This window comes from Kwoniella europaea, chromosome 1, assembly GCF_036810445.1.
Source record: "Kwoniella europaea PYCC6329 chromosome 1, complete sequence".
Taxonomy (NCBI): Eukaryota; Fungi; Basidiomycota; class Tremellomycetes; order Tremellales; family Cryptococcaceae; genus Kwoniella; species Kwoniella europaea.
The window spans coordinates 11,491,600-11,514,804 of NC_089487.1; the positions used below are offsets into that span (position 1 = coordinate 11,491,600).

General features: G+C 44.3%; 8 protein-coding genes across 8 annotated transcripts; 3 read left to right on the forward strand and 5 right to left on the reverse strand.

Annotated features, from left to right (window-relative positions):
• Positions 1–525: 525 nt before the first annotated feature.
• V865_004363 (uncharacterized protein) lies at positions 526–2,525 on the reverse strand (the record flags this gene model as incomplete). The annotated part of the gene is made up of 4 exons (XM_066228144.1): positions 526–642; positions 867–1,191; positions 1,328–2,003; positions 2,108–2,525. The coding sequence occupies 4 exons, from the start codon at positions 2,523–2,525 to the stop codon at positions 526–528; spliced, it is 1,536 nt and encodes a 511-aa protein (XP_066084241.1).
• Positions 2,526–2,921: 396 nt separating this feature from the next.
• On the forward strand, positions 2,922–4,695 carry V865_004364 (3-isopropylmalate dehydrogenase; the record flags this gene model as incomplete). Its single annotated transcript, XM_066228145.1, has 7 exons — positions 2,922–2,935; positions 2,998–3,032; positions 3,142–3,315; positions 3,418–3,621; positions 3,752–4,076; positions 4,223–4,330; positions 4,434–4,695. The coding sequence occupies 7 exons, from the start codon at positions 2,922–2,924 to the stop codon at positions 4,693–4,695; spliced, it is 1,122 nt and encodes a 373-aa protein (XP_066084242.1).
• Positions 4,696–5,108: 413 nt separating this feature from the next.
• Positions 5,109–7,457, forward strand: V865_004365 (uncharacterized protein; the record flags this gene model as incomplete). Its single annotated transcript, XM_066228146.1, has 14 exons — positions 5,109–5,234; positions 5,311–5,394; positions 5,486–5,591; positions 5,699–5,739; positions 5,824–5,866; positions 5,991–6,150; positions 6,269–6,413; positions 6,496–6,550; positions 6,632–6,722; positions 6,795–6,898; positions 6,964–7,046; positions 7,102–7,173; positions 7,239–7,260; positions 7,318–7,457. The coding sequence occupies 14 exons, from the start codon at positions 5,109–5,111 to the stop codon at positions 7,455–7,457; spliced, it is 1,272 nt and encodes a 423-aa protein (XP_066084243.1).
• Positions 7,458–8,233: 776 nt separating this feature from the next.
• On the forward strand, positions 8,234–9,382 carry V865_004366 (uncharacterized protein; the record flags this gene model as incomplete). Its single annotated transcript, XM_066228147.1, has 5 exons — positions 8,234–8,243; positions 8,311–8,671; positions 8,885–8,982; positions 9,091–9,201; positions 9,267–9,382. 5 exons carry the CDS (start codon positions 8,234–8,236, stop codon positions 9,380–9,382), a joined length of 696 nt encoding a protein of 231 aa, XP_066084244.1.
• Positions 9,383–9,957: 575 nt separating this feature from the next.
• Positions 9,958–11,384, reverse strand: V865_004367 (uncharacterized protein; the record flags this gene model as incomplete). The annotated part of the gene is made up of 2 exons (XM_066228148.1): positions 9,958–10,319; positions 10,391–11,384. The coding sequence occupies 2 exons, from the start codon at positions 11,382–11,384 to the stop codon at positions 9,958–9,960; spliced, it is 1,356 nt and encodes a 451-aa protein (XP_066084245.1).
• Positions 11,385–14,581: 3,197 nt separating this feature from the next.
• V865_004368 (uncharacterized protein) lies at positions 14,582–16,624 on the reverse strand (the record flags this gene model as incomplete). The annotated part of the gene is made up of 5 exons (XM_066228149.1): positions 14,582–15,307; positions 15,470–15,784; positions 15,888–16,090; positions 16,171–16,359; positions 16,507–16,624. 5 exons carry the CDS (start codon positions 16,622–16,624, stop codon positions 14,582–14,584), a joined length of 1,551 nt encoding a protein of 516 aa, XP_066084246.1.
• Positions 16,625–16,946: 322 nt separating this feature from the next.
• Positions 16,947–21,943, reverse strand: V865_004369 (pre-mRNA-splicing factor RSE1; the record flags this gene model as incomplete). Its single annotated transcript, XM_066228150.1, has 19 exons — positions 16,947–17,165; positions 17,241–17,729; positions 17,799–17,924; positions 17,997–18,203; positions 18,298–18,586; positions 18,648–19,024; positions 19,074–19,151; positions 19,219–19,631; positions 19,690–20,048; positions 20,104–20,282; positions 20,339–20,541; positions 20,607–20,700; positions 20,756–20,848; positions 20,903–21,017; positions 21,160–21,222; positions 21,295–21,409; positions 21,509–21,563; positions 21,634–21,656; positions 21,793–21,943. 19 exons carry the CDS (start codon positions 21,941–21,943, stop codon positions 16,947–16,949), a joined length of 3,648 nt encoding a protein of 1,215 aa, XP_066084247.1.
• Positions 21,944–22,506: 563 nt separating this feature from the next.
• V865_004370 (uncharacterized protein) lies at positions 22,507–23,163 on the reverse strand (the record flags this gene model as incomplete). The annotated part of the gene is made up of 5 exons (XM_066228151.1): positions 22,507–22,542; positions 22,608–22,637; positions 22,708–22,774; positions 22,843–22,956; positions 23,015–23,163. The coding sequence occupies 5 exons, from the start codon at positions 23,161–23,163 to the stop codon at positions 22,507–22,509; spliced, it is 396 nt and encodes a 131-aa protein (XP_066084248.1).
• Between the last annotated feature and the right edge of the window lie 42 nt (positions 23,164–23,205).

Sequence of the window (23,205 nt, forward strand, 5' to 3'; positions counted from 1 at the left end):
AACTGATCTCCAAAGTTTAAATTCGATATAGGAGGGGCCCAAGTCTGATGAAGAGATAAAGTGAAAGCAAAAGAGAGAGTGAAGGGAGCATGGGGTCAGTATAGTATTGTATGTTCATCGCTTTACCTTCGGATGATGCATGATTAGAAACAAGGTTGGACAGGAATGGACGTCGTACATGCATGGATGATGAATATGACTGGTAACTGTAAGAGGGACAAAAAGACATGTCAACTTATCAAAACAGGTCCAACCTCGATGTTTCAGATAAACTGATATTGAGAAGGAGAGTGGCAAAAAATGACGATATCGGTGATTCCGGCGGTTATCCATAACCAGTCTAGGAGCATATCACAAAAAAAAAAAACAAGGTACACAATCACAAACACATACGCTGTACACACAAAACAATGAGAGGAGAGAATCGGAAACTTACAACATGGATCAAATATATATAACAGAAAAAGGTTGTCCTTTGGATACTGGGTATTCATGTTGCACAGCATATGAAAACCTAGCACATGCTTATCTCTTTCTCCTAGCTTGATTAGGATTCTTCCTACCATGTCCGATAGATGGCATGTTGGAGGAATGTGAACGACCTTTGCCTGATGTACCGACGCTGATGATCTCAGGTAGCCACTGGATATCAAGAATAAAAAGTATGAGCCCGGCATAATGTTCAATGGACTGAAGAATGATTCGAAGTGGACGGTGACGCAATATGTCCTCGCGTTGACAAGACGGATAATGATAACCCTCCTTTGGTAATCATATACCCAATGGAGTAGGGTGATGAATGAGAGGGATACAGAATCTAGGGATCTTGAAGGACCGAATAGAAGATAGAGCGAGATGTCACTCACATCAGGATCATTCCAACCTTCCAAAACACCTTTAGCTTTCCTCCTATCTTCTTTCTGTTTCTGTATATCCTGATATTTCACCGCATCATTCCATTCCTGTTGATCTTCCCTCAAGATCAATCCACTACCACCTTTCTGTTGTCCCTTGGCTCTACCCATCTTAGCATCAGGTATAGAATACTTGGTACCTCTAAGATGATATTGGAAGTTCTTCTTCAGGTGGATATTCTGTTTACCAGTCTTAGAGTCGATGGATACCGTCGTACGTAGTAAGGTGGCATTTCCGCATGATGGACAGAATTTCTTAGAAGAATCTTTACATATCCTAAAATGACCAACGATCATTATCAGTTCCTCAACGTCTTCTCGTTCGAAACAAAAACTAGAAACAGACGAGTAGCAAGGCATTGAAAGATTGGATTGACAGTCGAGCTAAAGGATGGGATAGCCTTATCACTCACTTGAAACAAGCATGACACCTCAACACGAAACTCTTCACTTTACTTATCCTCTTGCCACCTTCGCCTACCAGACCCAAACCCATCCCTAAAAGTATATTCTGCACAGCGAAATCACCGGTCATAGCAGCTACACTGGGTGGTTTGGCACCTGATCCACTGGGAGTGATCAATCCTAAATCACGAGAACGGTGGGTAGTGAGATTGGAAGGGTTGATCCATTCTCCTCCATCTGACTCGTTATCTATCTCTTGGACTGGTCCGTCATTTGTAGGTGCAGGTGCAGGTGGTTGAGTAGTAGGGGTATCAGATTCGTTGAGGTCATCAGAGGTAGATTGAGCATTGGAATCAAGTAAAACCTGTTCGATGGATTGAGCAACTTGTTCAACTTCTCCTTCGTCTTCCTCCTCAATGTTCTGCTTGATATCATCTCCTTTTCCCTCATCTTGTCCATCTGCACTTTCAGCGATTTCATCCTGCACCTGCTCCTGACTCTGACTTTCCTCTTTGACGGTATCTTCCTGAATGGAAGATTGCTTCTTAATCCTCTGTCCAGGTTCAGTTCGTATACCTTCCAATCCATTAACTTTCACTTCGTATTGCCATGTCAGAGCTGCGACCGATAGATCCGTCGAGGAGAGCACAGAGAAGTCTCCCGTCTTCTTTGCAAACGCAGTGACTGAAATCATACATGACATATATCATCAGCTTAGATATCGAGACAGATTGACGCAACAGTCTCTAGGTAGATGTAATTGTAGAGAAGCATATTGACCAACTTACCAGCAGCCATAGCTTCGCTCGAAGGATTTTCCACCGTAACTTCCACTCCGGTCAATCCCAATCTTTCCCAATGTTCTCTAGCTTTTGGATCTCTCAACTCAGCCAGGACCATAGGAGTGGTATGGAACGAGCCTGCAAGATGTCGTAAAGGCGTAAGGGAGAGTAAAGGTCCAGCGTCAAGGATCAAGTGCTGTATGGTAGTATTACTACTACTGGAGGATGATGCGATGGGGTGTTGAGGCTGGGATGGGAGGGGAGTGTTCGACGGTCCAGAGGATGAAGAGGTTGTAGCAGATTCATCCTGTTCAACTTGAGTAGATGACGAAGGGACATGAGTAGAGGACGAGGACGAGGCGATTGATATTATGTTGGGAGTATCTGCCGTTGGCTTCGCTATTGAGCTATATGATAGGACCATTGTGGGTGAATGCTTCTGAAATTCGCTTCGAGTGGTCGTTGTTAATTGAATCTGACTATCTCGGACAACATTTGAACATCTTCACCTTCTCACCATCTCACATCTAACATCTGACATTAAGCTCAAAATCTTATCTTGCAATCTCACAAGCGGACATCTCCACCATCTTTGTATGGGATCCTTTTCTTTTTCCATGAGTTTATCGTATTTTATCGTGTTTTATGCATTCGGCCGACTGGCCCGAGTCGATCTCTCCCTGTGGCCCGAAATTGCCCAGTGACAGGCAACATCCATTCAGCTTGGATGACTTTTCGAGAGTTATCTATAGGTTGATCCATCGCATCTTGAATATTCACTTAACCAAGAATACAAGCATAGTCACACATAGCTATCGACATGTCAGACAAAACGTGAGCGTGCCATGTAAATCAGGGACATGTACATGCGAGCTGACATATTCCTGCTCGACCAGTTTCAAAATCGCTGTTCTTCCCGGAGATGGTATTGGTGAGTGATCACAGATCTTGCGGTTGATCTTCACATTTAATGGACGATCCCTAGACTCTATATAACAAGCACTATAGTCTTGCTAACTTGAGTGTTGACGTGATCACAGGTCCAGAAGTAGTTGATCAAGCTCTCAAAGTACTCTCCACCATCTCTGAATATTCCAACCTCTCGCTCGATTTGAAGAAATACGATTTCGGTGGTGCCGCCATCGATAACCATGGTGTACCTTTACCTGATGTAACCTTGAATGCTTGTAAAGAGGCTGATGCGGTATTGATGGGTGAGTAAGGTAACTACTCTTACTACATATACGTGTAGTAGGAAGGAATAAATGATAATGCGTTGGCTTGAGTATGGCTAACTTTGCGAATCCATTTTACAGGCTCTGTTGGTGGACCTAAGTGGGGTGTAGGACCTGTCCGACCCGAACAGGGAATTTTAAAACTTCGAAAAGAACTTGGTCTCTATGCCAACATTCGACCAGCTTCTTTCGCTTCTGAGAACTTGCTCAAGAGGAGTCCGTTAAAGGAGGAGGTTGCTAGGGGTACGGATATCATTGTGTTGAGGGAGTTGATCGGTGGTATCTGTGAGTATCACCAATGCCAATACTCTCATACAAGGATATATACTCCGTCCTCATGGTCATAGATGAGCCCATGACAGAAGACATATGGTGCACTGAACTAAGGACGCTAATTATTGTCTTTACTACATAGACTTCGGTGACAGGCAAGAAACCGATTCTAACGGTGTAGCATGGGATCAATGTATCTATTCTATACCCGAGGTCGAGCGAATAACTCGAGTCGCTGCTCAAATCGCTTTAGCTGCCGATCCACCTTTACCCATCACTTCCATCGACAAAGCAAACGTATTGGCAACTTCTAGATTATGGAGAAAGACAGTCTCGGAATTGATGGCTAAGGAATACCCTCAATTGAAATTGGAGCATCAATTGGTAGATTCAGCTGCGATGATCATGATTGCCAATCCTAGGAAATTGAATGGTGTTTTGTTGACTGAGAATATGTTTGGTGATATGTGAGTGTAGTCTTCTTTTACGACTTCATCGGGGGAATATATCCAGAAAATCCCAAGATACGGCTGTTTATGTGGTTGTTGCTCAGCTTCTTTGGTATATAAAATGGGTATAATTGAATGCTGATACTTTGTTGTTCGCACGACAGCCTCTCAGACGAATCATCCGTCATTCCAGGATCTCTCGGTCTCCTCCCTTCTGCTTCTCTCGCTGGTGCACCTGATCCCAAGTCCACCACTATGGGTTTATACGAGCCGTAAGTGTGGTTTCACGTGTCTAGAACAACCTTTCACATATTGTACATACCAAAACAGCTTCTCTTTTATGTACTAAAGCTAATGCACATCTTCTTTCAATAGCATCCACGGATCCGCACCTGATATCGCCGGACAGGGAATCGCCAACCCTATTGGAACCATCTTATCAGCAGCTATGATGCTTCGATACTCCCTCGGTAAAGGAAAGGAAGCAGCTTTGATCGAAAAGGCCGTTCAGAAAGTGTTGGATTCCAAGGATGTCGGTGGATACGATTTCAGAACTAAGGATCTTGGTGGGGATGCTAAGACTGAGGAAGTGGGTGATAAAGTCGTGGAGGCCTTGAAAGGGCTTTTGGGTCAATAAGCATGATTGACATCAAGCAGTTCAAAAGACAAATCAAAAGCCTAAATCTTGTACATACATATATGGCAAGTAAATGCATAACGTTGGATAATGCAAACATACCCCAGCATGCATACAGTTCATGCCTTGGGGTGGTTCTTTGTCCATCTGGCATAAAAGCATACACGTGAGATGTTGAGTGGTTGTATGACGGTAAATGAGATTAACCGGGGTGACCATGCAGTCAACTGATCAAATGTGGGATGTGAAGTGGATGTTGATTCATAACATCGTCCTTGATCGTTGACAGAAAGGTGCATCTATCTCAGTTGGTTCGGATGCTATAGAGGGATTTGAGAGCGTACAGCATACAACATATTGAGAAATAGATTATATAGACCAGAGCAAGACTTAGACGGCTTGAGCAATTCAACATGATACGGACGACTACAATCCCATTAATCGCCTCCCGATCACTCTTACCTCGATTACCCGGAACTATCAGACATTACACATCTTATAACGTCGCTGTAGCAGGTCTGACAGAATCACAAGAAGAAGTGAGCTACCGTGTTTTCATCATAACAGTAGTGTGAGAACGTAGTGAGCTGACATATGATCTTTGTGGTCCTGCAGTTCCGAAATGTAGTTCATGATTTCGCTCAGAAGGAGATTGCACCAAGGGCAGAAGAGATCGATAAGAGTAACCATTTGCCAGAGGTACGTGCGTTTCTCTTCGCTAACCAACTTAGCCTATGTGGTCACATCAAGCTGGATAGATGAGCTGATATGTATGGACTGTATGGAGTAGGACATATTCCCAAAACTCGGTGAGATGGGTTTGCTGGGAGTGACAGTCCCTGAGAAATGGGGTGGGCTGGGGTTGGGGTATCTGGAACATACTATAGCTATGGAGGGTGAGTATCATCCTGCACGATGAACAACTTGTCTAATGTATATCCGTATGGATAGGAATGAATCACTGATGCCCATTTGACTTATGCGGTGCTGTCGGTGTGAATAGAACTCAGTAGAGCTTCGGCGAGTATCGCTTTGAGCTATGGTGTGCGTGGTCATTCATACCCCTATAAAGTATTCATTGTACAGCCTACTATGGTACATGCTCATGATTATTGTACATATCGCTAGGCACACTCTAATCTGATGGTCAACCAACTGAACCGATGGGGAAGTAAGTCCAACTCAAATCAGATATCCACATACGGCTTATTGGCTAGCTGACTGAATCGAATGAATCTGTTTTCCACTCTACGTCTTACGCTCTCACTTCCGCTCTTCGTATATCTACTTTACAGCCGACGACCAAAAATCCAAATACCTGCCGAAACTCTTATCAGGCGAACATATCGGTTCTCTAGCGATGTCAGAGCCCAACGCCGGATCCGACGTAGTGTCAATGAGGACCAAAGCGGAGATGAAAGGTGGGAAATGGATATTGAATGGTTCGAAATGCTGGTAAGTGTATATGAACCAACCACTATAATGATGTTGTAAGGAGAATGGAATTAGAATTGCTGTTGAATTCAGTGATGGACCTATTTTGTTGTTGATGTTGATATGGATTCGATTGCAGGATAACAAACGCACCTGTATCTTCGACTTTCCTAATCTACGCCAAATCCGATACTTCAGTCGCACCAAGTAAAGGTATGACTGCTTTTCTGGTTGAAAGAGGCTTTAAGGGATTTGAAGTTGGTGAAAAGTTGGATAAATTTGGTGTGAGTTCTCAAATTTTCGTCTGCTATGCCAAGGTCCGATGGATCAAAGAAGCAGAATGCTGATTTTTCACTCGTCTTGTAGATGAGAGGATCACCAACTGCTGAACTATTTTTCGATAATGTTGAGATACCCGAAGGTGAGATTAGGTTCTACACGATTAAAAGTCCTGGACATACGGTTGGATATCATTCATAGCTGAAGTCTGTTGTATACCTAGAGAATGTGCTAGGTCAGGTGGGAAAAGGAGCTTCGGTGTTGATGTCTGGCCTAGACCTCGAAAGATTGGTCTTGAGTGGTGGACCTTTAGGGTGAGCTTGCCGTTCTATTCACATTCGCGCAATGGGGAATCACCGCAAGCTGACTTTCAAGCTGACTTGTAGAATCATGCAAGCCGCTTTAGATCTGACTTTGGATTATACCCACGAGAGAAAACAGTTTGGTAAGAAGATCGGAACGTTCCAACTGATACAGGGGAAACTGGCAGGTCAGTTATCAAGTTTACGACTAGCTGCACGATCGGCCGATTGGCTGATGGATATCGGTTGATAGACATGTATACCAAGCTTAGCGCTTCTCGAGCTTATGTCTATGCTGTGGCTAGAGCCTGCGATGCCGGGAAGGTCTCCAGGCAGGTGAGTGAGGGTATCGTTAAAGCAGTGACAGCGACTGATCTGCCCGATATCGTAGGATTGTGCCGGTGCGATCTTGTACTCTTCGGATAGAGCTGTAGAGGTGGCTATGGAAGCTCAACAGTGTTTGGTGAGTCATTTGACAGTTGTCAATCTTTTCGGAGGAAGGTTAGATGCTGATGAATATGACGGCAGGGTGGTAATGGATACATCAACGGTAAGCTGTAACGGTGCCGTGTTGAGACTCTAAGCTGACAACCCCATGATTCCACAGACTACCCCGCTGGTCGTCTACTTCGTGATTCCCGACTATACACTGTCGGAGCGGGAACGCAGGAGATTCGAAGGATGTTGATTGGTAGAGGGTTCAATGAGGTGTACGAGGAAGCTGAAGGGAGAGGTATAGCCCAATGAACACGATGAAGTGGACTGAATTCGGATTACGAGTACGGAGTCATCAAGAGGTGATGAATTCAGAGCACGTTTACAGCCAATGATTCGGAATACTGTCCTCTGACAATAGATTGTATTTTATGTTGTACCGTTATATCCTTGTGAGATACGTTGGTAGTATCGTTCATGCATTAGTCAATCTGTGTACGGCTATTTGTCAGTCAATATTCGGAGTAAGCTCGTGAAGCGAAGCACGAAATCGATCATCATCATTAGTAAGTTAGTCGAATGAGATTATTCGGATTTGCGGATGAATAACGACGCAGATCTGTTATTCCTTCATCTCATCTTTTCTTTGTAAGAGAGCATGTGTAAGCTCGCTAGACCTGGCCAGGATGTAAAAGTTCTTTGAAAGGTGAGCAAAAGAAGGATGCGATATCATCCGAGAGTGGATGTATGCATGTGTAGCCAGCTGAAATCTGTGACATAACGTTATTTTGTTATATTTCCGAATCCGAATTCGATCTTGACCCTCGTGCGTATAACGGAATATAATGACAACAGAAATCAACGGACGTCATTCTCAATTTATCATCCACAAGATCCACTCATTTGGTTTTTGAGTTTTGATTTTTTGGTTGTTCTCTACTCGTAGCATCGACATCATCATTGCATCCCATCTGTATATATATACATACAAGAACATACGCTGTATAACCTATCAATCACTGAACACGACACAATCTCCACTCCAACTCATCTCATACACACCAGGTAAACCAACCTTCTAATTCAAAATGAAGGCAAGTGCCCGCTCTCTCCCCTTGTTCCAGCTCCACCTCACTGACTTCCTTCACTCCCATGATGTAGTTAGCAACAGCCGAAGACATTCGAGCATATAACGATGCGACCATCAACGGTGGTGTCCGAGGTCTATTCTACGGTATAGGTTTATCCTTACCTACATACTATATACTCAACTCTCGAGTAACAGCCTACCGAAACTTACCTTCACCAGCTAAAGCCTTTGGCTTTGTCATGCTCATCGTACCATGCATATCCATCACGGCTGAGAAGTCGGGAGAGGCATTCACTCGATCTCAATATGAGGGAGTTGCCAAGAGGGAATTGGACAGGGAAGCTCAGATCGAACATGAGCGATGGCAGAGTCTGAGTTCAGTGCAGAAATTGGCGGATTGGGCGGGGAGACATAAATATGGGTTGGTAGGGGCGAGGTGAGTCGTAGTTTCTCAATCGGGATACGATGATGAGGTGGAAAGAGAGAGGGAGATCGAAGTGACTGTGTACCAACGGCTAGCAATGGGGAAGAGGGAACTGGTAGATGATGATGAAAGTAGACAAAGTACATCAGTGGGATTCCGACTAGAGACATCTTGTTTCAATATGGATCTCCTTCCTAACATGAGCTGACAATCTTCCCAATACAGTTGGGTCGGTTCATTAGGTGTAGCATGGGCATTGGTCAATCGAAACAAACATCAAACAACTTCTCAGAAAGTAGTCCAAGCTCGTATGTGGGCTCAAGGTGGGTTGGGCTGCTCTTCTTTCTTCCCTCTTCCCTCTTTCCCTACCACCTGTCGTTGCAAGCTTTCGTAAACTTGGTGCTGATGTATTACGGTAAATACAATCATAGGTCTCACCGTTGGGCTCTTGATGGCTTCAGCTCTATTGACGGGCTTCGATTCATCCAAGACTGAAGATCCCAGAACCCCACATGAAGATCATACATGGAGAGCTATCTTGGGTGAGTCTGACTTGGTATACAATACATCTAATGATTGACTAATTCTAAATTACTGGATCTTATAGAATCCGATCCACACTTGAACGAAGAGGAGAGACAGAGATTACACGAGATCAAAAAAGCCGTTGTAGATAGGAAAGAACAGTTGGTCAAGGAGGCTTCGACTTCAGTCTCCAAATAAGAGAGAAAAAGATCGATGAAATGGGAATGATATATGATTTTCTTCATTAAATGTAGAGTGAGATGCAAAATGATGTAATTGTTATGATATCTAAATTGCATGTTGAAGTATCGTCTGATCTGATATTTTGTACATCTCGTCCGTCTCGTTCGTATCAAATTAAAAGTACGGTTCTGAATATATTTGAAAAACCAATTGTCGCTGAACTGCCGTAGTGAGATGATCATGTACATATACATACACATAATCATATACGTTTACTTAGTTATATATCCATTTATACTCAGTGACTTCTTTACAGCTTAATTGAAAATTTACTTTGGAGAGATCCGTGTATATTCAAGAATCAAGGTCGAAAAAGTGGAATTGAGATAATCGGTTTTGGTTTCGAAGAGAACGAATGAAAGAGAAAATACAATGTCATGAAATTGATAAGCTGAAAGCAAAACCTCAATCGAGTGTGAACAGACGAAACTCAAATAAAATAGACTAATAGAAAAAATTGATCTTCTTCTGCACAATATTTCGTCTATTTACCATCCTTGCTCATGCTCTTCGTACTTGCTTGGTCCAATTTACTGAGTAGTAGCTTGAGGCACATCAGCCTTTATCTGATTCAACTGATCAGGTTGTTGCGCCGGTGTTTGTTGAACTTGTTGTTGCTGAGGCTGCTGATTTTGTTGTTGGGTTTGTTGCTGCTGTTGAGATTGTTGAGCTTGACCATTACCTGCATTGGCAGTAACAGGTGTAGTCGCGGCAGATGTACTCGTAAAGGTATTTTGAGTCGGTGGATAAGTGCCAGCCAAGTTGTAAGTAGGGTACGAGTGAGTGTAGGCTCCCGTACCTCCTCTGGCAATATCCACTTCTCTTCTTAGATGATCGATCTCTCGGACCATCTGTTCTTGGCCCGATTTCAATTGTCGAATATGATCAATAGCTATTAACCGCAAATCATCCCATTAGTGACATGTTTCTTGTAATTGTCAAGAAGAGACTTGAACCACTCACCTTTACTTAGTATTTCCCATTTGGAAGCTTTCATCCCTCTATCACTTGGCAATTCATCCCTCAGCTCGTCGAACAACTCTTTCATCTCTTTCCTTCTCTTCCTTTCCGCCAACTTGTGGCTTACCCTCAATTCGGGTGATCTCGAGAATGGCTGTTCCTTCTTTGATCCACCGCCCTCACCCTGAGCATCGATCGCTTGAGGTACAGATAAGAGTGCAGCTGCATCTTCAGCAGTAAGGGTAGGGGTATTGACTGCAGCCAGGGCAGCTTGGGTGTTGGCTTCCCCAGGTATGTCCTTTGATGGTGAAGCAGTAGCTGAAGCTAGTGTCTCGGCATCGGGGAAACGAAGTTCAGGCGCAGTGCCAAGGGAAGGATCAATAAGATTTTGTGTTTGTTGACCATTGGAATTGGGTGCTACGCTAGATCGGATCGACGATAAAGTAGGATCTAATGGAACACTATTGTTATTATTGTTTTGTTGTCCAACTGTAGTATTGTCGGTGCCTTGTTGTTGAGCTGAACCGTTGGTATTTTGATTCTGGTTGGGCTGTTGGTAGATCTGGTATTGAACTGGGAATACGGTGATTGGTTCTTGTTGGAAATGAGGGAGATCGTAGGAGCTCTTGTACCATGGGAAAGGTTCTTCACCTTTCATGGAGACTAGTCTACTTGGTCCATTAAACGATTTATCTTCCTCTTGCAAGGCTAGATGTTCAATGATGGATAATCGTCTTTTATGATTTGGAGAGGGTTCAGCAGGATTGAATTGAGGAGTCATCAAGAATGAAGATGTCGAGTTGGGTGTACCAGGTGATAACAATTCATCACCATCCCTTTCTTTTCTCTTTCTTGATAATTCTACGTCAATCGAAAGTGTATTGGTGTTTGGACTGCTAGATAAAGGTGGTAATGATCTTCTCTCTGCACTTGCCGATCGATCTCTGGCGTTACCATCCGAATCGATGATGGGCTTTTCGTCTTTGTTCGTAGTCATGGCGTATTTTGCTAAATCACTCGCTCGAGAAGTGGGTGATACGATTCTTGAAGAGGTGTATTTACTGGAGTTGGGTCTTAAGCCGAACGTATGTGGATGGTTTCTAGGTGTTGATGATGAAGGATATCGATTGTTTGGATCGACGTGGTCGACGCGATGGTGGGATTTGGGATATAGAAGAGGTGGAAGAACGTGCGAAGTCTGCTCGTTCGGTGAGGGTTTTTGGAAGGTTAGTGTAGGTAATTGAGAGGGGTTCGAACTATGTCGAGATCTGATAACAGAAGACGAAAGCAGCGGAAGACTATCTGATCAGCACATTTGTCACTTTTTCATTCATCGCTTAAACTGCACAGAACGAACACAGGGCTAGACCCGCTCTGTTGGAAATGGTATGCACTGATAGGGAGGTTTTGGGGGCCAGAAGACGACGATGATTGTTGATGATGAGGGACAGACAGAAGGGGATGATGTTGAAAAGACGTGTTTGCATCGTGTAAACCACGCGAGGAATAGGGTTAACCACACGATAATCTACCCATCCATCATTCCATCCCATCACAATCAAACAATGTTCTGTGTTACAGCCATGATGTGAAAGGCATAATCGCTTCTCCACACAGAATCTCATAAAGGATCAAGATCGAGACTCACCTGTGATACGAGGCTGCTTGTTGATGGTGATGAGAAGGGGAGTAGTGATGATCTTGAGGGTATGGGTATGGGTATGGATATGGTTGGTGAGGAGGGTTGTTATTTGTATGGTGGTGGTGGTGGTGATACATATCCGATCTGGGGGTCATACGAATAGTGAGAAAAACTGTCAGCATGACTTCCACGCGTTCCTCCTCTCCTCCCACGCTACATCAGATTGAATTCACCCAAAGGATGCACAGTGGCGCTAGATCAAATTACCCTTTTGGGCGCGTCCAATCTGTCCCAAGACCTTTAACGCCGGAACACCGAATCAAACGACTCCAACGTGGCGACCATGAGCTGAAATACTCTTCTCTTTCAGTTGCAGGGAATTGAGAGGAGCACTGTGCTGCATGACAATCACGATGACTGTCCAGATACTCACGAGTGGTTAGATATTATAGATCTCGCCATTTTGATGATATATCTCTACCAAAATGAGCCAAAATTGGCGACGTGAGGTCTGGACTAGCTAATGAGACCAACTAAGGGGACCACTGAATCGATGCGATTGGATTGGAATGAATTGATTTTGCAGAGGTACCAGATTCTGGATGAAGGAATGTCGATGATTCGGCTGGTCGCAGATGATTTCCGCTGGCTGAGGAGGTTATGTCAATTGGATATCAGAAATAAATTGGTTGTCTAGTAGCGAGGGCCAGATATTGTATATTGTATGCTATTTGACTGGAATGTCGATTCTGGTATTTTAAGATCAACAGTGATTCCAGTAAATTCAGAGACACGAGGACGAAGCTTGAAAGTGGATATCACCTGTACCGATATATGATATGCATGTGGGTTTTGGTCCCTGGTCTTGTAAACATCTGATCAACACAACACGAAGTTTAAGTTCGGACGATATCCCATAACAACGTGATAAGGAAGAAAAGAAGAGATCTTCATCACTATATGAGTGACCACTACTAGCATGGAGGGTATAAGCCCCATCCCGACTCCGAGATTACGATAAGCTAAGTCAAACCATGAGACAGCCCGTGTCATATATAGTAGCACGGACATAGACCAGAAGCTTAACTCCACCCGAAAGAAGAACATCGCACAGTACATACAAACGTGAAGGTTGATCGTTACCACGATCGCGACCGCCACGCAAAAGTTTAAATTACGTTCGTTTGCCAGAAAAAAGCAAGGAAACTAAATTAAGTTTAGTCCTTCCCTTCCTACTCTCAAAGGGTGAAAGTTAATAAAATATTCCCCTGAACGTGTCATGCCGTATGCATGTTTCATTTGTGGGAACTCGAGCTGGATTGCGGTACTGCACGGCACTCAGGATGATCCTTAGATTGATGCAACTTCCGGCACCTGTCCTCCATGCTTACTCCTGTACATGCCAATACGGGTACAGTACCATCTCGGCGGATCATCCAAGGGATAAAGCAAGCACAGATGATCTTCGTGAACTGAAGTGAGGCTCACCTATCTATCGTTCTCGCCAGTCAGGAGTCAAGGATTCACACCCTATACCATGGGACAGATCAATCTCCCATAATCGACATGTAACTTTAATTAATCTTGGTGAATCACCAGTAACCATCGATTAGTGTTTTCTTTTTCTCTCTCACCATCGTGTCTGAGCCAACATTTTGTATATTCACGCGTGTGTAATTCGATCCGACAGACCAATTCAGCGTGAGCTTCATTGAGGGTACTATAATAGGTTACTGCTATGTCCTCACTGCCGTACGTATGTACAAGAGTCTTGAAAACAAGAGCTCATTGCTTCGTTCCCATAGACGACTCATCCAGAAAGTGATTTGATTGCTTCTTTCTTGACAAAGATACGCACTTCACAAACAAGCTCGAACCAACAGAAATACTCTAACAAGTCTATTTGGAGTTTCAAGCGTATACGTACGCATGAATAATGGTCTATCTCCACAGTCTTACGCAACAGGATCCTTTCGGGAAATCATCCATTCCTTTCATTCGCCGGTACTGTACCTGTACCTTTTGGCCCGACCTTCTTCCGTTCCAGAAAGCAGGCAATCCACTCTCAGTCCGTCTACAAAAGTGAAAGGAAGAAGTGTACGCTGTATGCATCGCACAAGAGATACTCGTACTGTACATCAGTTGGTACGGCAAGATGTCTCGTACCATCTCGTAAACATGTGCCTCGTACCTGATCGTCGTGTTGGAATCATTGTACCACATCGGCAGTGCCATTCTGTACTTGGATGGAGTCCTGTATGCAACCAGAATGGAGGTACAAGGCGAGAGACCATTCTCGTGATAATGCTCACGCTATGATCACAACCTCGCTTGGCTATGTAAGTCACAAGGGCCGAGAACAGTTATCCACTGAGATAATCAGCCATTTCATGCATGTTCACAGAAACATGCTTCATCTACCTGGATCTATCTATCTTTTGTTTTTAATCTGGAAATACAACATACTTTCAGGTGTCCAAGCCCGTACTGAGCCTTGTTTTCCGGCACTGATCATGGTTGATCCTATTGGCCCTGTTACCCGCTACGCAAGTTCATCCTGATCTTTCCTTCCTTAGATCATCGATTATCCCTTGTATCAGATCATCCTCACTTGAACCCCATTTGCCATCAACTTTCGACATATACTTACCCCTCGCCCCACCACCTTTCACTCTACTTCCCAGTCCCTTCTTTATCTGCTCGTTAGCCTCTTTGGCTAAATCGTTATTGGTAGAATGTACAATCACCAAATTCTGTTGGCTGGTCGCATCTTTAGATGAAGGCGTGGAAGTTGAGATAATCAGAGGGTCTTTTTGATCTTGAGGCTGAGCTGTTGAAATGAAAGTGGTCGAAACTGATCCTAAAAAATCGAAATCATTCGTCGAGGGATTGTCTCTCCTTATCCAAATCACACCTTGATTCTCTTCTTTCCGTCCCTCTGCCAACGCATTCTCAATGACGATCTTTGATAATTCATTTTTCAGATTTTTCACAGCATCAAATTGATCTTTACGGTTCTTTTCTAGCGTCTCCATCCTTTCTACCGCGTCTGCTCTACCTGCTCCAATAACTTTCGCAACGTTACTAAGCTGTCTTGAGCTCTGTTGTAAGTACCGAACTGCTCTGGGTCCAGCTACGAAATACAGTTTTGTAGCTGATGATGAAGATTGTGTAGGAGGGATGATGTGCATGAGAGATATGAGGGATAGGGTGGGTACTTGTGTACCACAACATGCGTTTCGGTCGGTTTGGTCGATATTGATATGTCGAATGACACCCTGCAAGGTTGATCTGAGTCAGTCTTTGTGAAACATAAATGAAGAAGTGGCCGATGAATGAGACGTAAAGGTTATGTTGCGTCTCTGTTTGGATTAAACCATATTGGATATGTAATACCGGAGGGGGCCAAGGATATGAACAGCGCTAAGACCATGACTCACCCCATCATAATCTTCCGGAATCCCTTTCCCAACCTTCAGCCTCTCCTCTACCGCTCCATCATCCACCGCTGTGGTCACTTCCGCAACACCATCTTGACCTTGTATGCTCACGTCGACCCATACTTTCCTTCCCTCCGATATCAGCTCGTTACACTTCCTCTCCACTTCTTCCGCTTCGCTCTGAGTCAAGCTTCTTGGCAATTCGACATAGGGAGCTTCGAGCGATGGATGAGGGTGCATCGACCAGCTTAGAGTTGGAAGATTCATGGTGTCTAGTATAGCTGAGAGGAGATGTTGTGAGGTATGAAGTGTCATCTACAATCATGAACCCTACCATCAGCACAAACGTTTATCGCCGATGAATCATGCTCTTCTTTTATGATTCATCCATGATATTTTGTGTCATCGATAGACTTACATGGTCTACTCTCCTGTCCCAATCTACCACGACTTCAACCTCATCATCTTCTTTCATATCTACCTCGGTACCAGGTGGGATCCTCACCAGATGTACACTATCAAGTTTCTTCCTTAGACAACTCTCGATCACAAAAGACTGCCTTGTACCTCCATTGGGATCTAGGATATTCAGACGTCCCGTATCGGAAGGTTGTCCACCGCCTAGAATACGAGATGTCAGCTGACGATATAACCACGCAAGGTATCGCTTGTTGATGTAGATTCTGAGAGGTACCACTCACCTTCAGGAAAGATCACCGTATCTAACAATTCCACCTCATACAGTTTCCCTCTGTCCTCTGCCTTCGCTGTCTCTTGGGGTGTATCATTCTTCTTCTTGTTTCCTTTTCCCTTGGGTGGTGGGGCAGTTTTGATGCTTGCTTCTCTAACGGCGTGAATTCTAGTCTTAAGCGAACGGAGTAGGGGATCACCTGTTTATCCAATATGAGAAGGAGGTAATTTAGCAACTCAGTCTTGTCTCCATTCTGTCATGATGATCTCGATATGTCATCAAGCACTCTTCCTCAAATCAAATAGGCGAAAAGCTGATGGGATATGTCGAGCACGTTCATACTCACGTTGACATGCCAATAACCCTACTATCCTCTTATCGCCCACATTGGCAGGGTCGAATTTGAATCGTGTATAGTCCGATGGAGTATCGGTCCGGGGAAGAGGCTCGAGATCGTATGCCATGATCAGACGGTCTTACTCGATCAATTGGATGGGTATCATTCAGGTCAAAGTCGAAGGATGAGGAGGAGGGCTCGTATGCTTTTGTCTGTCAGATCGAGGGAGAGAGTGAGATAAACACAAAGGAGATGCAAGTGGGCAAATGGTTCGTCGGCTTTATCCGATCGATCGGATTCAATCGTCAAATCAGAGTGGAAGACATTCACAGATGTCTAGATACCAGAGAATCTGCTCAGCAGAGAAACAACCTCATGCATATGCATACCTTGTATCGATATAAATCATCTATCCTAAACATACTCAATACATCACCCCCTGAGATAAACTAGAAAGCACTGCTCGTTCTCATCTGTTCCAATTTCTTCAACACATCACCTACACTCCTCTCATCCAGATCAGCCGCGATAGCCTGTTGTTTACTATAAGGCAACAGGTTGAAGTTTTCACACAGATCCCCATCGATCACTCCTTTCACCGGTACATAATATCCCCTGTAGGCTAAATGATCCCGTCCTACTAATGAAACGTTCTGGGATCTCATGTGCTACAAATATCAAAATCAACGATATCAGCTTCGACCTAAACACCATAAATCGTTATTGACCTGATGAATACTTACCATTTCTAAAGTAGACATGAACTCGACATCATCCATACTGACAAAAGGAATCAGAGCACCGACCGATCCTGACACAGTCGTATACACTAGAACATCCCTTCCACCAGCAACTAGAGGTATCTTCGTTATGGATGTAACGATACTTCCAACATTGTAATGAGCGATCAATTCAGTTTTGTGGGCTGCACCCATCAAAAACGACTTTTCATGTAAGATCGTAGCTCCGGTAGGATCATCATCGACCGTCTCGGATGTCCTTGAATCCAATCGATTCAAGAATATGTTTCCGAACTTGTCACCGCAGACTATCGTTTCGTAATCTACCTCGGTGACACACGTTAACCATCTTGGCTGAGTGTCATCTGCAAATACCAATATTTGTCGAGTGGGCACCGATCGATATACACAATAGAATGTCGATTCTTGGATATCTCCTACTATTATTCTTGCACCTTGAACATTGATCGTTGCTACTCCAGTTGGGAATGACTAAAGGTGGTGAAAGGTACCGATCAGCTTGCAGGACTTAAAAAGGGTATTGTCGAAAAGCTGACTTACATTGTTCTCGCATTTCCGTAACAAGGCTTTCTTACCCATCTCATACAGCCTCAACGATTTGCCGATACCAGCAAGTAAGAAACCCTGGAAGGCGGCGAGACATAGCGGTACATCATCGGTTTTAGTCTAATCGTCAAAAGTCGTCAGTAGACGTCCTCATCAGACAGGTCATCAGATTGGTAGCCATGATGAACTCACCTTGTGCATGAATTCCAGTACTCTCCCCTGCTCCTTGATTGCATACACTCTCAACCAACCTTCCTGACAACCTTTGGGAGCAAGAGTTGTCTTCACACCTGTTCCGACAACAAGGAACGGTTCACCACCACCTCGTTCGAAGTACGCTATAGTCATCGAGAAAGCGGCTTCATCCTCGTCCAAGTCAAATGTTGCGAGAGATTCGTTCTGTGAAATGACTGTCAACATTGATTTCCCTCCGGACAGATTGACTTATCTGATAGTCATGTCACGTAACGGGTATAGAGATTAGACCACTCACTGTCAAAGGATCCAACACCCTCAATAACGAAGCCCAATGACCGGCTCCCGCCCGCGGTCTACCAAATTCGTTCGGTGGTAAAGTAAGTAGCGAAGTATCAACTCTACTTCCACTCGCTTCCTTTTCCTTGACAATTCTCTCGATAGCTTGAGTGGAATACGTGCGATGGTCTGATTCGATCATGTAGAATACAGTGTTGTATGGGTGACTGACGAATTTACGTGGGGTGTAAGATAAGGGTAGGACATCTTGTTTGAGCTTTTCACCTAATTTAGGTATCGTGAAGATTCTAAAAGCCAAATCTATCATCAGCTACTTTCCGTAAAATTAGGGACCAGGAGTGGGCGTACCGTAAAGTATTACCGGAGATACCAATCAGCCCATCAGGACACATTGCAGCCGAAAGGTTCCAAGCATATTCAAGAGTATCGTAGATCAAAGGTTGAGTCTGTAACATGTCTTGGTATGTATACAATAACCAAGTTCGACTTGAGAATGCCATAACCGAAGGTTGACCATGTACAGTAGATCTAACCAATTTGGGTGGTTTCGCACCTAAGAATCGTAATCGAGTGTCCGACAGTGATCCGTCCACTGGATCGACCACTGTTCTCAGTAATACACCATTGGCTAAACCAATGTTTAAGAACATGGTAGCTCGGTTCTTATCGATGGAGGTGTCGAAGATCTCGGCCAGACAGATAGAGGATGGAGGAGCCGTCAGTGCCTGCGATATTGTCAGCTATGCAGATTGCTTAAACTCAGGGCTAGCTCACCTGTAATGAAAGGGTAGTGAGGGTACTATCAGGTTCCAGGGAGATGACGGAAACAGTCTGATTGTCACATCCGACAGCCTGGGGAGTCACTGTCAGCAATCTTATAAACTCCATAACCCTTCAAAGCAGGACCGGTATTACATACCAAGAAAGGTGTTCTTCTCCTTCCCTCAGGTACATCGGCGATACTCAGGCATGTAGCATTGCCAGGTAAAGCTTTCTTGTCTTGATATTCACTTAACGAACCTTCGGGATCAAGCTCGAAATACACCAATTCAGCTGTACTGAGCGCAATGACCACCTGTCGCTTGTTGGTAGTGGCAGCTACGATCGTCTGACCAGGTGGAGCTGGCCATTCATCCACTCGATCGGCACCTCTGATGTGTCGCAGACCGTAAGGGTGAACTTGTAGCAAACCTGAATCACCTAATTGCTGAACGGCAAGAGTAGGACCAGAAGAGAGGAATCCAGTATCGTTGACTTCTTCGATTGTCGCGCCGATCGAAAGAACAAGAGTACCGTTGGGGAAAGAAAGGACAATGTATGAATCGAATTCGTCTGAATTGCAGTGATTGTGTCAGCTGACCTCAATTGGAAATTGCATTTGCCAGCTCACCTTCATCAGTCAACTTCAGCGTCCACACATTAGTCGGCACACCTGGTAACGGCGAGCTAACCAATACTGAAACATTTAAACCATGTTTGAGCGTTCTGAAAGTACTTCTCGGTCCTCTTCCACAGGCAGCGTAGATTTGAGGTGTGTCGGAACCTGGTCCGAGGAGGTTCACAACTGAGGCATCGGTAATAGGATCGAGGGAGGAGAGGGTGTCGACTTGGAGGAGATTCTGTAGAGGTCTAGGGTTGAAGAAAGCATATGGTAATGGTCCTTCGATGTTTCCGTTATCTGGGTAGTCGGTCGATGACCATTCTTGTTCACCGTCATCATCACCTAAAGCTTGGAATTGATATAGGTTTCTAAACACGGTATCAGTATGTAGCTGGCGGAGAAGACCATGATCCATTCACTCACTGATCGCTGAACTCGCTTGCTACGAATAGATAACCACTCTTCAAGATACACAAGCTGTTTGCCACTGGCACAGTGTCAAAGTACTTGATTTTCAGGGCTTTAACATCCTCTCCCTCATGTTCTATCCACACCTTATACAAATCGCCATCTTCCGATTGTAGCAGGAAGAAGAATGCACCCTGAGAAGAAGGTATTAGCTTCTTTGCGAGAATGTGATGCCGATCAGCCAGCTCACCTTGATCTTGTGCATGACCGCCGAGACAATGATCAAACCCCTGCTCTTCTCTCCTCTTTGAGCTAATGGATTCCTTCGTCTAGGTATAGGTATCCTGTGCGCTTCCACATCCATATGTTTCCAGATTATATGATCTTCCGTACAGACCAGTACACCAGATGGACCGTCGAACCTGTCAGAGTTGGCGTTCTGACCACCGGGTACTGCATACGGATGTCAGCTTATCACGGACGTTCGAGCTTTTCTCCTGACCATGAATGTGACCTACCTTGCACGAGCAAGTTTGCCCTTCTATCCGTGGGTTCACTCCATTTCCTTACTACGTGATTTAGACCCAAATCCAACTCGTAGAATGTCAAATACTGGTTATAATCGGATCAGCAGGGAATCATCGAAGGATTTTGAAGAAAGACATACCTTCTGCACATTCTCATATGCTTCGCCTGTAGGATCCTCGTCACTTTCCGAATAATCCATCTCCAAAGCAGCATAAAGTGGATTATCATAACCCTGCGAATACTCTGTCAGCTACACGTTATCCTGAATCCGCTAGTGGAAGCTCACTTGATCCACACCAACGATATGAGTTACTAAAGCATGATTTCTGTGGGCTTCCAATGGCGAAGAGGGAAACAGTTTTCCTTCTGCGTTTCGGTTCAACACATACACGAGTTTTGACCTGTCAGATAATTTTATAAGCATGATGCATCGAAGGAGAGAGACTCCAATTTCAAGCCGATACGTACTTCTCAATCCTGTGCATAAAGTCATGTCAGTTGTAGGATTGCCATTGACAAAGCTTAATAAAGATATCGACTCACGCTCCCACCAGACAACTTCGTCCCTTTGGATCTACAGCTAGATATTGTCCGGGCACCACACGTCTACACGCAAGTCAGATCAGCTTCTCTACATCCTGAACGATCGGCTGACGATCAGTGAGGATTGAAACCCACCGACTACCTGATTTTCCATACACCTCCTGATACAGACTCTCAAAGTGTGGTGTGGGTGCAACTACAAATTCGAGGATCGATAGTCTACCTGAATCGGATGATGCCAGTATGTAATCTGTCCATTCAAGTATACATCAGCTTCGATCGATCCTCTTTCATATCTACCCCTTATGAGGGGGAAGTAAACCAATGTGCAAGGAATCTTCCGACGCACCTTTTGTCATCCCCGCTAATCTGAATCCCACAACATTCCTGACCGTTCCGAATGCCTACAAATGATCATGATCTCATCATCAGCTGAAAACAATGGGGTGGAAGTCAGTTGAGATTAGAACTCACCTCTGTCGAGCATATCGTATCCACTACGGAGCATAGATCGAAACGAAAACATCAGCTTCTCAGGTCTGAATTTCCTTTGGGCATTAGAAGACTATGCTGCCTTCCACGCCAAACAATCACATCACGAGAATAGACTATGGAAAACAAGGAGAGACTTACACTGTCCAGTAGATGTATTCAACTTGAGGATCTCCAACTTCGTACCACCTCTAACAGCCAAGATCTCCTGTCCCTTCGTACCAGAGAAAGAACCTACGACAGCTGTCGTTATATTTGACGGAGCCTGAAGGGTCAAGTTGAGTAAATGCATCTTGACTGTTCCTTTTCACTCTTTCGGTAGGCTGGTGAGGGTGTGGATCAGTCAAGGTGATGCTTTTCACAGTAGATAGGGAAAGTCAAGAGATGGCATCTCGTATTGACAATCAAAGTGAGTTGCATCAAGTTATCGAAGAGAAGTGTAAGTGGAGGAATGATAACATCGTCGTGATGTGGCAATATTCAAAGGGCCGGATTATGGAAGTTCATATATATAAATACATGCAAGAAATCCCATGCAGCGATGCAAGTGCTCCAAATACTGTTACTATGCTATGTGGGAGATGATATTACTGATGAGGATATTACTGACTATACGCGAGAGATGCTAAGTATATGTTTTAGACCTATATACGAGTTTTGGTACAAGCTGACAAATTTGATGAGATAATGTTATTGACACGGCCCGATGCTATGCTAAACAATGCAATGCGATGCGATTCTATAGGATATTATGGATTTTTTTACTGGGGTTTAATTATGCGGAACTTGGCTGCTGAAGGGTGTATTTGATAAGTAATGGGTGGTCGGCTCGAGAGGGTTGACTGGATTTGGCAATTAGAATCGGGATAATTCACCTAGGGCGATGAGTACCTGATTAGTTGAAACAGGTCAGATTAGCTAAATCATCGAGGCAGAAATAAAAGGTTGAAACTTACTATCTGTGCTTCCGGACGTCCCATATCGCACTAGCAACATCTCCACAATCAGTATTCAAGACTGCCGACAACAATCGATGGACTCGCTACAGATACTCACCGGTCCACCACGCAGCTCCCTCCATCTGGCGGAGTACCAAACCAACACCTGACGTTCTCTCGGCGTTCTACAGTGAATCATAGAGTCAATCAGCTACACATGTACTTTGATGCTTTGGATTTGTCAGTCACTCACAGTGGCCTCCCAGTGAACGAACGCTGTTTCATCAATCCCATAAAATACTGAACTTCCGCCAACCACGTTCTCAATCCCATTGGACCCTGTACGATCGCCAGGGGTTCTAACAATCTACCGTGAAGATATGTCAGCAAATATCATTGATATACAAAAGGGAGCCATGACTCACCTATTCAGTATATCCAGATACGCCTCAGCATTCACCGGCAACCTCTTCTGTCTCTCCAAATTCATCTGTACATTCGCCAAATTCATACTGGCCATTTTCACCTGTGGGGCCGAATAATGACCCATAGGTCGAGAAGATGAGAACATCATTGTGGCCTGCGATCGGAATGGTCGATCGAACCGAGGACGGTG